General features: G+C 38.8%; 1 protein-coding gene across 1 annotated transcript; it reads right to left on the bottom strand.

Annotated features, from left to right (window-relative positions):
• Window positions 1-13,140: 13,140 nt before the first annotated feature.
• LOC137743348 (ethylene-responsive transcription factor 4) lies at window positions 13,141-14,306 on the bottom strand. Its single transcript, XM_068483225.1, has one exon. The coding sequence runs from the start codon at window positions 14,166-14,168 to the stop codon at window positions 13,503-13,505; it is 666 nt and encodes a 221-aa protein (XP_068339326.1). The 5' UTR covers window positions 14,169-14,306; the 3' UTR covers window positions 13,141-13,502.
• Between the last annotated feature and the right edge of the window lie 607 nt (window positions 14,307-14,913).

The following is a 14,913-nucleotide window of genomic DNA, read 5'->3' as shown; positions in this document are numbered from 1 at the left end:
TGCAATTTTAGGTGGTGCGGTATAATCGCCCACCCTGCTCTGCATATTTAAATTTTCTTGTTGTTTGAGTGGTGCAGAATAATCGGCCATCATATGCTTGCTTCAATGAGAATGGTGCGGTTCAATCACCCTCCTCATTAATCATGTAAATCTCGAGCCTGAAGTTTCGAATCATTTTGGCATGAAGATCAAAATGAAAAATTTGTAAGAACTAGAAGTTCTAACACTACATCCATCTAGAATACATGTTATTACAAGTTCTTAAACATCTCATTTTTCTTTCTGAAAAAAAAATGGCAAACTTGGCAAAACTTGATTTTGTTGCCCTGGACATTACTGGGAAGAACTACCTAACCTGGGTAGTGGATGCCAAGATTCATCTGAAGGCAGGGAATCTTGGAGAAACAATCAACGAGAAGAACAGTGCATATTCTCAAGATCGGGCGAAGGTCATGATTTTTATCCGTCGCAACCTTGATGAAGGACTAAAGAGCGAATACCTGACGGTTGAAGATCTATTAACCCTCTGAAAGGCATTGAGAAATAGATATAATAACCAGAAAACAGTGATTCTTCCGAGGGCTCGTTATAAGTGGACTCACCTGAGGATCCAGGATTTCAAGACGGTGGCTGAGTAGAATTCTGCGATGTTTAGAATTAGCTCCCAGATGAAACTTTGTGGGAAAAACATCACTGAGGAATATATGCTAGAAAAAACTTTCAGCACCTTTCATGCCTCTAATGTGGTTCTGTAGTAGTAGTATAGAGAGCAAAGCTTCACTGAATATAATCAGCTTATATCTGTGCTTCTGGTAACTAAACAAAATAATGAGTTTCTAATAAAGAATCATCAGTCCCGGCCAACTGGATATGCACCATTCCTAAAAGTGAATGCTGCTTCTCTCGAAATGAACATCACATCCTCTCATGGTAATAATTACAAATGAGGATGTGGCCACAAGCGAGGTTGGTGGAACGGGAAAGGCAAGAATCATAATGTTTAGTTTCATAACCAGATTCCAAGGCATAATTCAGGTCCAAGCTTCAAGATTGCAAATTGCCATAAATGCAAAGATCATATGAATAACACTCCTAGAAATCCTAAAGGGGTTTGCCATAGGTGTGGTGGCAATGGACACTGGGCGTGTACATGTCATAACCTAAAACATCTGGTGGATCTGTATCAAGCCTTCCTCAAGGAGAAGGGTGTCGAAACTAATTTCCTCGACCAGGCTAGACCAATGGATATACCTGATCCAGTGTGCGACTTATCAAGGCAGTTGAACACAACTCACCTAGATGTCTCAGACTTCATTGTGGAAATAGGGAATGAAGTGTATCGGTTCGATTGAATCATTTATGTTTAATGTACTCTTATTATTCTGAACTTGTAGTCTAAATGCTTGCATTTCAAAATCAATAAAAGTGGCATGTCAATTTCCTTTTATTATAAATAAATTAACTGTGATTTCCTTACTCAAAGAGTATGGATAAAAACTATGGTCATTCTCAAAACAAAAGCAATGGTGGAGAAATTTGTCTTGTAGACAGTGCAACTACGCATATAATACTTTGAGATCAAAAGTATTTCTCAAGCTTGATGCTTACAAAAGTAAAGGTAACAACAATATCAAGCCAATCAGATGTAATTGAAGGCTCAGGAAAAGCCCAGATCATGTTACCAAATGGAACAATATTGTCCATACAGAATGCGTTGTACACTACTCGATTTACTCAAAATTTGTTGAGTTTTAAAGCCATATGTTTAAATGGATACCACATTGAAATGAAAAGTGCAGAAAATGTAGAGTATCTATGCATTACTTCCAATGATACCCAGAAGCGTATATTGGAGAAGTTGCGTGGTTTGTCGAGTGGATTGTATTATACATACGTAAAGACAATTGAATCACATACTGTCATGAACCAAAAGTTCATTGATTAAAAAATTTACATGATTTGGCATGACCGTCTGGATCATCTAGGATCCATCATGATGCGTAGGATCATTACTAACTGTAATAGACATCCATTATTGAGCAGACACATTGCAATCTCAAATAATAACCCTTGCAAGGTTTGTTCTCAAGGGAAGTTGGTAATTAAACCATCATAATTAAAGGTTGATGTTGAATCCCCATCAATCTGCAAAGAATGCAATGGGATATTTGTGGGCCTATTCAACCATCTTGTGGACCATTTCGATATTTTATGGTTTTGGTTGATGCATCTACTCGATGGTCACAAGTTTGTATCTTGTTTACTCGAAATGTAGCTTTTGCGAGACTTCTTGCTCAGATAATTAAGTTGCGAGTATAGTTCCCAGATTACCCCATTAAGTCAATCCAACTTGATAACGTTGGTGAATTTACGTCTCAAACCTTTGATGATTACTGCATGACATTGGACATTGATGTTGAACATCCTGTTCCTCATGTCCATACTCAAAATGGTTTAGTAGAAGCATTTATCAAGCGGCTTCAATTAATAGCTCGCACTCTGCTCATGAAAACAAAATTGCCAGTTTCTGCATAGGGATATGTCATCTTGCATGCTGCATCATTGGTTCGATTGAGACCTATAGCCAACCACCAATACTCATCAATACAATTCGTGTTTAGGCATCAGCCAAACATTTCACATTTACGAGTTTTTGGTTGTGCTGTTTATATGCCTATTACATTGCCACAACGTACTAAAATGGGACCTCAACGCAAATTGGGAATTTATGTGGGTTTTGATTCACCATCTATCATTAGATATTTGGAACCCTTGACATGTGATATGTTTACAGCTCATTATGCTGATTGTCACTTTGATGAGACATTTTGCTCGTCATTAGGGGGAGAAAACACCATTCTAGAAGAACGACATGAGCTAACATGGGTTGTACCTACCTTGTCTCATTTTTATCCACGTAGCACTCAATGTGAAAATGATTGTTCATCTTCAAAGTATTGCTAATCAAATACCAGATGCATTTAATGATGCTATGCAAATGACAAAATCACATATACCAGCTGTAAATGCACCTGCAAGAATTGATATCTCTGTTGGACAAAATAAAGTGGTAGCGAATGATTCATCTGGTGCACGTCTGAAGCGTGGTAGACCCCTAGGTTTAAAGATTAAGCCCCTCGAAAGAGAAAGACGAGGGCATAACTGAATTCAAATGAAATTATTCAGGAAGAGAAAATGAATGACAAGTCCACAATTCATGATTCTGTACTTCCAGAAAAATAAAATGTCCTTAATGAGACACATGTCCCTGAAGAGACAGAGGTACATGAAAGCAAATAAATCTCCATAAATTATGCTTGTACTAATGAATTATGGGATCGGAATGAAATAATCATCAACGACGTGTTAGCACTCGTAGTAGCCACTGAAATCATATTAAGTGATGACATTGAGCCCCGCTTTGTTGATGAATGCAAACAGATACAGGATCGGTCTAAGTAATCCATGCAGAATTAAATTCCTTGAAAAGGCGAAATATTTTTGGACTAGTAGTCCAAACCCCGCCTGATGTAAACCCCATGGGTTACAAATGGGTATTTACAAGAAAGTGCAATAAGAAAAACGAGATTGCGAGATATAAAGCACGACTCATTCGACAAGGCTTTTCATAAAGACATGGAATTGATTATGAGGAGACATACTTTCCTGTAATGGACGCAATTACGTTCCGTTACCTAATAAGTTTAGTGGTTTTAAAAAAAACTTGACATGCGACTTATGGATGTCATCACCACGTATCTATATGAAGAATTAGATACTGACATATATATATGAAAGTCCCAAAATGACTTAAGTAACAAACCACGAGTTATGCTCTCAATCAAATTAAGGCGATCATTGTATGGGCTGAAACATTCTGGACGAATGTGGTAAAATCGTCTTAGTGAGTATTTGATCAAAGAAGGGTATACCAACAATGTCATTTGCCCTTGTGTGTTCATTAAGAAATCCAATTTTGAATTTGCTATAGTGGCAATATATGTCGATGATATGAACCTAGTTGGAACCCCTAAAGAGCTCAATAAAACTGCTGAATATTTGAAAAACAAATTTGAAATGAAAGACCTCGGAAAAACAAAATATTGTCTCGGCCTGCAGATCGAGCATTGTGCTAGTGGAATTTTGGTCCACCAATTAGCTTACATTGAAAAAAATCCTGAAGTGATTTGGCATGGACAAGGCTCATCCACTCAGCACGCCAATGGTCGTTCGTTCTTTGGACATTAAGAAAGATCCATTCCGTCCAAAAGAAGATGATGAAATGGTCATTGGTCCAAAAGTACAATATCTGAGTGTTGTAGGTGCTTTATTGTATTTAGCACAGTGTACTCGACCAGATATAACTTTTTCAGTCAACTTGTTAGCAAGGTATAGCTCTGCTCCAACAATTCGTCATTGGAAGGGAGTTAAAGATGTATTGCGATACCTTTGTGGAACAACAGACATGGGTCTCTTTTACTTAGAGAAATCCATAAATGACCAAGTCCTTGTTGGATATGCAAATGCTGGTTTTCTCTCTGATCCGCATAAAGCCCGCTCACAAACTGGATATGTGTTCATTAATGGAGATACAACAATCTCATAGCGCTCAACAAAGCAAACATTAGTTGCTACATCTTCAAATCACTCAGAAATACTTGCTTTACATAAAGCAAGTCGTGAATGTTCTTGGTTAAGATCAATGATCCTTCATATCCGGAATTCATGTGGTCTACCTTCAAAGACAGACACTCTAACTATCATCCATGAAGATAATGCAGCCTGTGTTACCCAATTGAAGGAAGGATTCATCAAAGGCGATAAGACTAAACATATATCTCCAAAGTTTTTTAATACACATGAGCTTCAGAAGGCTAAAGTTGTTGAAGTCAGACAAATCTGTTCCGATGAAAATATGGCAAACCTATTCACCAAATCTTTACCAAAGTACACGTTTCAGAAGTTAGTGCAGAGTATCGGATTATGTCGACTTACCAATCAACTAAATTTGGAGAATGTGGAATCAGGAGGAGATACATATCAGGATGAGCATCCATGATACATGTATGTTGTACTCTTTTTCCTTCAATTAGGATTTTTCTCACTGGGTTTTTCCTATCAAGGTTTTAACGAGGCAACATGAGCATACTTAACACTATATCAACAATCCAAGTAAAGTTGTACTCTTTTTCCTTCGCTATAGTTTTTTCCCATAGGGTTTTTCCGAGCAAGATTTTAACGAGGCAACTGATGTTGATATGTGGGCATCCAAAGGGGAGTGTTGTAAATATTGGTGGATGAATGAATGCCCACATAGTAATGTGGACTTGGGACAAGAATGATAATTGTATTTGTGTAATACTTTCAAAAGGTGTGTGATGTACTTTTCAAGATGTAATTATTATGTTTGTTTGGAGTTGCTCTATAAATAGAGCGCTCTGTGTGCTATCAAAACACACTACGAAAAGAAAAGATCAATAACATTAGCATCTCTCCCTCCCTCTTTTATCTATCATCTTCTTGTGTTATAATTACAGTGTGATATTTTACACCTGCTTCGCTCCTGTCAGTAGCAAAGGTTCTCTCTCCAACTTTTCCCTATTTATAACACGTTTGACAAAAATAATAAATATTTGTAGCATCTTTTTGTTATGTGCATTGCGATGTTAATTAGACCATGTATCTTCTAATTACGACGCAAAGGGAGTGGGAATTGGCTGAATGAGCCCAACAATTCCTCAAACCCAGAACAAGGAAAGACATACTCAATAAGCCCATCAAAGAGGGCTCATATATCGGCCCAAATATCTATAAAAGGCTGACAAGCCCAAGTAACAAATCAATTATGTGCTTGAACTACAAGTACACGCACATCTACGTTCTTCAAAATTCTTGTTTACCTTGCTCACACTGTTTATTTTCTTTGCTAGCTTTAGACAATTGAAATAGACGTAGAAGAAGAGATGTGAAAGAAAGCAATATTATCTTTATGCTCTTGTTCTTTTGTTGGGTAAGAGAAAGAGTAAAGTTGGCACAAATTGTTTAATGAGAAAGGTAGATAGAAAGATGGAATGCTCTTTTCATTACAAATATCTCCTTAAATACGAAAACCTTACACTTGTAGAAAATAAATGGCATGAATGAAAAGTCATCATTCATTTTTACTATTTCATCTCCTTAAGACTTTTCTACCTAAAACCTTTAATTGGGGTCACCAAAGCCCACTTAATAACTCAAATTTGTGTGATAAGGCTACAATTACTGGGGAACAAAGAGATAAACTTTTACAGTGTTTAATGATGGATCATTTTTGTTGTGAGTGAAAGATGCAATCTTTCGGCAGAAATTGGGAGGAACCGTGAGAAAAAGTTACCCAAGAGACAGTCGGAGAAGAAGTTATCCTTTCCATCTTTTTTTTTCTTCCTCAGCTCTTCTTTCTTGCTAGTGAGTAAGATTCACTCTACCCCCAATATATATATATATATCTCTGTTTGGACCCGATTTGCAGGATCGGGTTAAGTGTTCTAGGCCTCAAGAAAGATTTTTAAGTGATTTTCAATGACTTTTCTTGATGTTATTAAGAATTTTAATTATCATAATAATTATTCTGAAAATTATCTTTGTAGCTGGGAGGTCAAGGCAAAGTGAAAAGAAAAGAATAAAGATAATGCTAGGGATGCTAAATTTTTAACTAGATTTGTAAACTAAATGATATATCATCAGTAGAAATAAGTACGTTAATCAGCACTTAATAATTCAATTATCAATATTTACATCATTTAATTTAAAAAATTTAATTTAGAAATTTGATCTCCACATTACGTTGAATTTTATCGAAGTTAATTATCAAGTAATCAGTTTGACTTGGGATAATGATGGCAAAATTTAAAATGGATGAGGATTGTGTCTTATGGCACAGTGTGCAACGTGTAGGGGAGAGTCCAATTTGAGGAAAGGATTAATGTCATGCACAAACATGCAATTATTGGAATTATATTCTAGAATCCAACTTAAGGGAAAGGATTAATGTCATGCATGCACATGGTCTTCAAATGACAATCCTGTTATCTGAGCCTAACATGGGATAATTAGCAAGGAGAAAATGAGATAAACTCTCAGGAGGCATGGTGCAATCAAAATTGCTTTTATAACTTATCATCTTAGGCACGCATGTCCCTATAATACAAGAGGTTTTGGACATTTAATTTAACACAAATCAACGTTCTATGTGAATTCTCTAACCTTTTGAAAAAAAATAATAACTACTTTACTAATTGTTAGCACGAATATAGTCTGGTTAGATAAATTTAGGTTGGCAATCGACGAACAACCATTGCCTTGTTAGATGAAGTTTTCCAAAGGCGACAGTTTGGTTAGATAGCCACGGAGTTGTAGAATCAATTATATTTAGGAGTCTCGACTGCCTGGTTAGACGGCGAGTTTCTCAAGTTCGACTGGTTAATTATCTAAAGCTTTTGCCGGCGCAGAGGCTTTGATTCTCTTGTGGAAAAATGTCACTTCATTTGCTTTCTCAGCGAAGTGGCGTGTTTTTATAATTGGATGCTCCCAAGTCACATTCAGAGTTCGACATGTCGACGGGCACACCACGTACAATAAAGACACTCATTTCTTTTGAGTATCTTTGTCCTACAGTTTGATACCAATTTCAGTAGACCTATATTCTTACCTCTACGGTCGAGACTGCTAAAGGGTGCACACGATTCAAAGCTTCATAGTGAATTGCATAACCTTGTTTTCAGGTTATAAAACTCAAGACTAAGAGTGTTCATTCCTTAGCAGAAATTGCTCGATTCAGGTGTCAGAAGCGCATTTCATACATTCAAGACATTCACCAAACCGAGCTCGAATTGGCACACCCACATCAACAATCAACCACCAAAAAACGAAGTTAGCTCCTTAGTTACTTCGTTGTGAGTATCACGTAGGCTGTATAATTGTTAAAATCAACGATATATCAAACATTCGAAACCAAAATATATATACACACACAGCCAATATAGAACAGTGAACTTAGCCCGTGGACTCCATTTGTAAGTTGGCGTAGTTCTTAGGTTATACATTGCTCACTTCTTTGAGGGTAGGTACAAATAGGCAATTTGCACTCTGATAATAATGTTTTTTTTTTTTGAACACTTGTCCAATTCACCAGAAAAAAGTTACATGTATACTACACATCTCAATTTTTTGTCGTTGGATTGAATGAACTGAAGAAGATCAAATGATAAAAATTAACAGAAGGTGTGTTGAAAATAAAAAGAGCTGTATAAATAGTACCACCCTTAAAGTATTGACTTAACCATTTAGATCCTTTAATTATCCCATAGTTCCCACTCCAATAAAGAGATGATAGAGAGAAAAGCAAAGACAAAAAGGAGAAAGCTAACCTGACTTGATGAGATAGCGGATGAATCAGTCTAAATATCTTGGATACGAACAAATCCAAATATACTGATACAAGTTAAGCCAAACAATAAAACCGTTTAATTGAAATCCAATCATGAGATCCAAACGAGTTCAAAATGCTCCAAAGTTCCTACATATATCTCTCCTTGCACATGATTCTGTTTGTTATAGATTTCCTTTTGCAGTGCCATTAGATCCTTCCCAAACATCGGATCCAAACTATATACTTACTGAATTCATTAAATTATTATCTAGTATTATATATTAAAATTACAATATTTTTATATATTTTCTTTCCCAAGTAGCATTTTATGAAGTATATAAATATCCCACCAGCCAAACAGAGCCCATATCCGTACTGGCTTACCTGACAGCCCAACAAAGAACAACAGCCGCCCCAAATCCAAAACTATCACATATTTTTATTTAATTTTTAAATTCCCATATGATAAAAAAAATAATACCAATAAAATATTTAATTTTATATTCCTTTTATTTATTACGTTTCGGCAGTTCCCTCCTGCTCCATGTGGCGACCGATCACGCTCCCCTCTTTGCATGACCTAAGCCCAGGAGCCATTACATCACCACCGGGTCCCGCCCACCGTTCGCCCCACGCAACTCTCGCCGACGACGCGCCTTCGCCTCGGCTGTCGGTGTCACCTTTCGCCCACGTCACCGCCACACCCGTCGCAGCGCAGAGAGCGTCCGTACTTCGGGGCCACGTGAAGACGTCCTGCGTGGCGGGGAGCCATACGCTACGTGTCAGCGTCATGCAAAACTACATGGGGGGCGAAAATCTTGTGGACTCGTTCGCGGATTCCAGACGACCCGATATCGGTGTGTCGGCCGAAACCAAAGCGGGCTCCGCGCCTCCACGTAAGTACATTATTTTCTTACGTGGACCCCTTTAAATTGTGTAATTATGAAAAAATACAGGGGGTTGTGTTAGAATTGACCACACTTTATTCTCTAGTCTCTACTTTCAGCATCACTCCCCGATAGTTTTCGGTTTTTAACTTTTGGCCACTTTTTTTATAAATACTTTGAAAACACCTAAGATAACGAATCAATATTTTCTTTATTACTTTAGACTGGGGGTTTCAGCCGGCAAATTAATCGATTAAATAATCTTGGATGTAATTGTTGAGTGAAAAGTTTTATGAAATGCTAAGAAGACGCACTTAAAATGAGACTCTCATAAACAGTCCGTCACATCAATTTTTCTGACACGGTATTTTATCATGTTGGCATGAAAATTTTGTCAAAAATATGAGGTGGATAAAAGTTCATAAAAAATCATACTTTTAAGAGAATATTCTTAACATTTCTCATGTTTTATTAATCAGCGTTACGTGGTGTTATTAGATTAAGCAAAAATTGATCTCATAATTTTGTCTCACTCATCATAGATGTTGCGGCTAAGATGTACCTCATCATTTAATACATCATCTAACTATAGATATAAAAATAGATTTGAACGTAGATTAAGAAGGTTAAATTAAAATTGTATTTCTTTAAAAAAAATTTGAAACAAGGTACGATATTTATTAAGCAAACAAAGAATACATACATCTTGAGAATAGTGTGCTCAATGAGCCTCAATAAAAACCTTGTTGGAGCTTTCAATCTGGTCTAAGGAAAAGAGTGTCCCGCATAAACTGGAAACCTATCCTCAAACGAATAATCAACAACAAAAGGCAAAATGACAACTTACAAGCCCTCCTCGACTAATATATCTTGAATCAAATCCGAAGGTTCCTCAAACCACGCATTCTCCTGAGAACTACTAAGATCCATTCTAGCAAGTACCAGCAGCACCGCATGACGAGCAGCCAAAAATTCCGCATGTATAGCAGAGGATGGGCTTGCGATTGGACCTGCAGTAGCTGCCAAAAAGTTCCCCAAATGGTTTCTGATCACCACCCTGTATCCCCCTTGATGTCCATTATGACGCCACGCCCCATCAAAGTTGCATTTAATCCAACCCTCACCAAGTTTGCGCCACTTCTGGACCACTCGATTAACCTTCTGTCTCCCCGTCTTATGCCATTTGTGGAGCTCGTGCAACCAACCCTCTGTTCTATTCACAATTTCATATGGCGATAACGAGCTACAATTCCATATCACATCATTTCTATGCTTCCAAATGGTACCCGTTTGATGGAAAAAGCATGGAAATATTCTCTATCCATTGCATGAATGACATTCAGTTCCCCGTATCCACAATTATGCCCAAACTATGAAACCACACCACCCTTGCCATGCTGCACTCTCGTAACACATGTTCCGTTGACTCAACTTGCCCCCCCCCCCCCCCCCCCCCCCCAAAAAAAAAACAAACCCCACACATGTTACATATGATGGACTACATAACGATAAAATGCACACAACTTAGTATTAGATAACGTGATAAAAGAAATCAAAAATATTATTAATCTAGTTTTTATATATCAAATAAATAAATGCTTATTTACACTTAAAAATTTATACTTGTATTAGAAATTTTGGAAAGATAAAATGCAAAATCGAAGAATACATAATTACAATTAATTTAATTGAATTTATTATAAGAAGAGGTAGTTATCCTTAATAAGATGGACTAATTATTATTAACCCAGAATAATAAGATGGGTCCAGCCATCCCTTCTTTTCTTTTCCACACTGAATTCTCTTCTCCCAAAGTCTCTCATCTGCCCAAACTCAATTTCTTAGTCCTCTCTCTCAACCTTAATCTAGGTAGCAGAGATGTCAATCAAACAAACACCCGAATCTGGGCAGCTGAGTGGGGGGATCGATTTGTTTCTCTCGATCTCAATTTCTCAATCTTGTTGACGAGATGTTGTTCGTGCAGCCTGCTGACATTCGCCTAGATACTGCCCATCACCCACCCAGATTGTCGAGGCCATTAAGACAACGCGTAGGATGTCGCCTAACTCACGTCCGATTTACTGCGGCGACTCGACGTCACCTAGCGCTTGGGTCGTTTTTTATAACATTGGTCATGATGAATTAGACAAAATAGGAAATGCGTTTAGGACATCTGTTGTTAGACGAACAAAGTAAAAAAATAACATGAGTATCATTTTCTGTTAAAGAAGTTTTTTGTTGTCGATGCTCTAATGATCAAAGAATTTATTTGTTCTAGGATTTTGAGTTATTACCAATATAACAACACTGTTGAGGCCACTTAGACAGTGCCTAGGATGCCGCCTAACTCACATCCTGATTTAAGCTAAACTGTGGCAGCTCGACATCGCCTAGTGCTTAGCTAGCCTTGTAGGGCGCTTTTTAGAATAATGGTTATGATGAACTAGATAAAATAAAAAATGTGCTTAGGATATTTGTTTTTGGACTAACAAAGTAAATAATAACATGAGAATATCATTTTCTGTTATCGATACTCTAATGATCAAATGATTTATTTGTTCTAGAATTTTTAGTAATTACCAATATAACGACATAAACGTTTATTCTCAAGATCATGCAGTTCAGTTATGATGAAGCAGACAAAGAAATTCAAATAACCAAACTTTTGTAGTTTTGTTACAAGAAGAAATGGTGGTGTTCATACGATTTTTCATGTCGGTAGAGAATCTTTTGTTCATATTGTTGACAACCAATATTTAGAGCTCAAAACTGATAATTTTTACGTAAAACATGTACATCATCATATGAGCTAGAGTACGGTTGTTGGTTTCGGGCGAAAAAGTAATAATCACCAAAGAATATCGTTTCATGATAGATAACTTATTGGTTATTACCCTTTTCCTATTTGTGCTAAGCACTAGACTAACTAAAACACAGAAAAAGAAAGTGATGATATTTAGCTTTCCAGTGTAAATATTTACAACCAAAGGGGCAAATATTTATCAGAAGAAAACTGACGGGGCGAAAAGAGAAAAACCAGAAAAGCTTGAAACGGAATTAGTGATCGCTGGACGGTGCGTGAAGTAGGGTGCACGTGACGACAACCCAAATCCCGACATGTACCTCGTCAACACGGTCCGCTTGGGCCCCATCCCGTGGACCCATCCGCTTCTGATTCGGTCCTCCTAAAAGTTGCAGCGGTTCGGCCGTCGGTGCAGCCTAAAATAAAAATAAATTTTAACGAAAAATTTACGGTATTATTTATTTAAACGAAAAATTATATTTATACATTAAAAAGGTAAACATGATACTATTTATTTTACTTTTAAAATTCAAAGTTTTCAAATCATTTTTATTAGTTTTTCTAAAATAAAAATCTGGGAAAAAGATGAAACAACCGAGAACCGGTATCCTGAGGGAGTCCTCACGGACCCACCCCTGATTCACGGCATCCTCACCGTCCGATCATGGTACGCTCGGCAATTTGCTAAAATAAGCTGGGTGGTATGGTGTGGTCTTCCATGCTGGGGGAGGCGGGGGCGGTGAAGTGACGTAAGCAGGGTAGAATTTTCTTTAGCGTGCGCCCACCTGGAACTGAAAACAGTCGGCTGACGCGCACGTTAGAGGTGTGGCGTGAGAACTCAGACCCGCGCCGCGGGACAAGGCTCGTCAATCGGGAAACAATGCCGGCGACATGTCTGTTGAATCGTCGGCACAGATTATCCACAAATGATACAATTTAACGTAAAATTTAAAAAACGGGTTTTGTTCGGATCCAGCCGCGTTTTTCATTTTCCTGCGTTTTCTCGGGAAACAAACAGTAAATACGAAATAATAATGGAGTGATGATACAGAATGAAACGTCTCATTTCATTGCAGATTTCTGAACATTTTAACTACTAACTGAACAACACAGAGAGCAGCTAAGATCTCTCAGATGGGAATAAAAAAAAAGAAAAAAAAAAAGAAGAGAACATTAGATAAAGGTCGGGTGGGTTTTTTTTCCCTTCGGGTATATACATAAGGAGCTGTGGAGCAGTTTTTAATATTAAAAAACTGCATGTAGGGGGCTAATTTCAAAATACATGACAGCTCGAGGGTTGCTAGCTTTCTCGTTTTCTAAGAGGGGTTTTGTTTCTTACATAAAAAGGAACAAACTTGGACCGGAAAGAAAAAAGGGGGGATCTTTCGCGGCGGGCGGCGGTAGTTTAGGCGACTTCTGAGGGGGGAGGAAGGTTGAGGTCGAGATCGAGCCGCCCGTTGCGGGAGGTGCGCTCGAAGTCGACGACCGAGGACGAGGACGAGTCGCTGTGGCCCGAGCCTGATGTGGGGGCGGGGGGGTCGAACCTGCAAGTTTCGCGGGCGTGCTGGAGGGCGTCGAAGAAGATCACGGGACGGGAAGCGGGAAGCGGGCGGAAGCCGCTCGCGGCGGTGAAGTAGCCGCCGCCGGTGGACAAGCGGGGGGTTTTGAGAGTGAGGTCGAGCGGGCTCGGAGACGGCGGGGAGGAGGACTCCACGGTGCTGCTGTGGCTGCTGGGGCTGTTGCTGATGTTCGTCGTCGCAGCTAATTTGGCGGCGTTGTTCATGTTGGCGATGTTGACGGCGTCGAGATGGAGCTCAGTGGGGGTGGGGAAGTTGGTCTTCGCCTTGCCTCCGCGGAATTCACGCGCCGCCTTGTCGTAGGCGCACGCTGCCTCCTCAGCGGTGTCGAAGGTCCCGAGCCAGACGCGGGTCTTCTTCCCGGGATCTCTAATCTCGGCGGCGTAGCGTCCCCAAGGCCTCTTTCGGACACCCCGGAATCGGGTCTCGTTGGATGTCGGGTTCGGGTCCTCAGAGCCGGATTTGGGTGGGGACTTCTCCGTCGTCGGAGCCATGGCTGCTTGGAGAGAAAGATGCGAGCTTTGAGAGAGAAAGAGAGAGGGTTGGTTGGGGAGAGAGAGGGGAGTGAAGGTGCGGTTTTATAGCGGGGAGAGTGTTAAAGCGACGCTCCTTTTTGGGCGCTTGTGTGTTGTGGAGAGTGGAGAGTGCACAATCTAAGCCTAATGTGGCTTCTCTTGCACGAACCACCTCGGTTACTTCTGACCACCTCTCACCTCGCGCCACGCATTTTTTCCCTTTTTCTTTCATATTTTGTAGATTTTTAACCAGCCCCTAACTCTCTACAAATTTAATGCTGGTTTTGGTACATTATACATACATCGTATGTATCTTTGGTATGTACAAAAATGTTCTTGCCCTGTTTGGTAACTAAGATTTAGTGAAAAGATTTTATTTTATTTTATTTTTCCATTTTAGATGTTTTTGGCACATATCCTTATCTTGCTTCATTCAATTTCCATATTTTGATGAGAAGTATTTCTAATTTTGTAATGGAAATTCTCATTTTTGTATTGATATTAAGATTGAGTGCGATGTTTTTAGTGGCGAAACAATTCTATGTTATTTCGGTCTTGGAAACTGCACCACATTATAAGTTTGCAATTTTGTGATGTTTTATGATGGATTTGTAGTTTGATGACTTTTGTGGGTCTCTCGGAGCTTGATTTAGGTATCTAGGTGGAGGTTTCGGGCGCGTTGTTTTGTTCAGCAATCGTCTTTGTGCAATTGTTGTAATGGTTG

This window comes from Pyrus communis, chromosome 8, assembly GCF_963583255.1.
Source record: "Pyrus communis chromosome 8, drPyrComm1.1, whole genome shotgun sequence".
NCBI lineage: Eukaryota > Viridiplantae > Streptophyta > Magnoliopsida > Rosales > Rosaceae > Pyrus > Pyrus communis.
Note: the sequence above shows the minus strand (reverse complement) of the source record. Positions and strands in the feature narration are given on the sequence as shown.

Bases quoted from the DNA above. Each gene is read 5' to 3' on its own strand.
- LOC137743348 (XM_068483225.1), bottom strand. From the start codon at position 14,168: ATGGCTCCGACGACGGAGAAGTCCCCACCCAAATCCGGCTCTGAGGAC.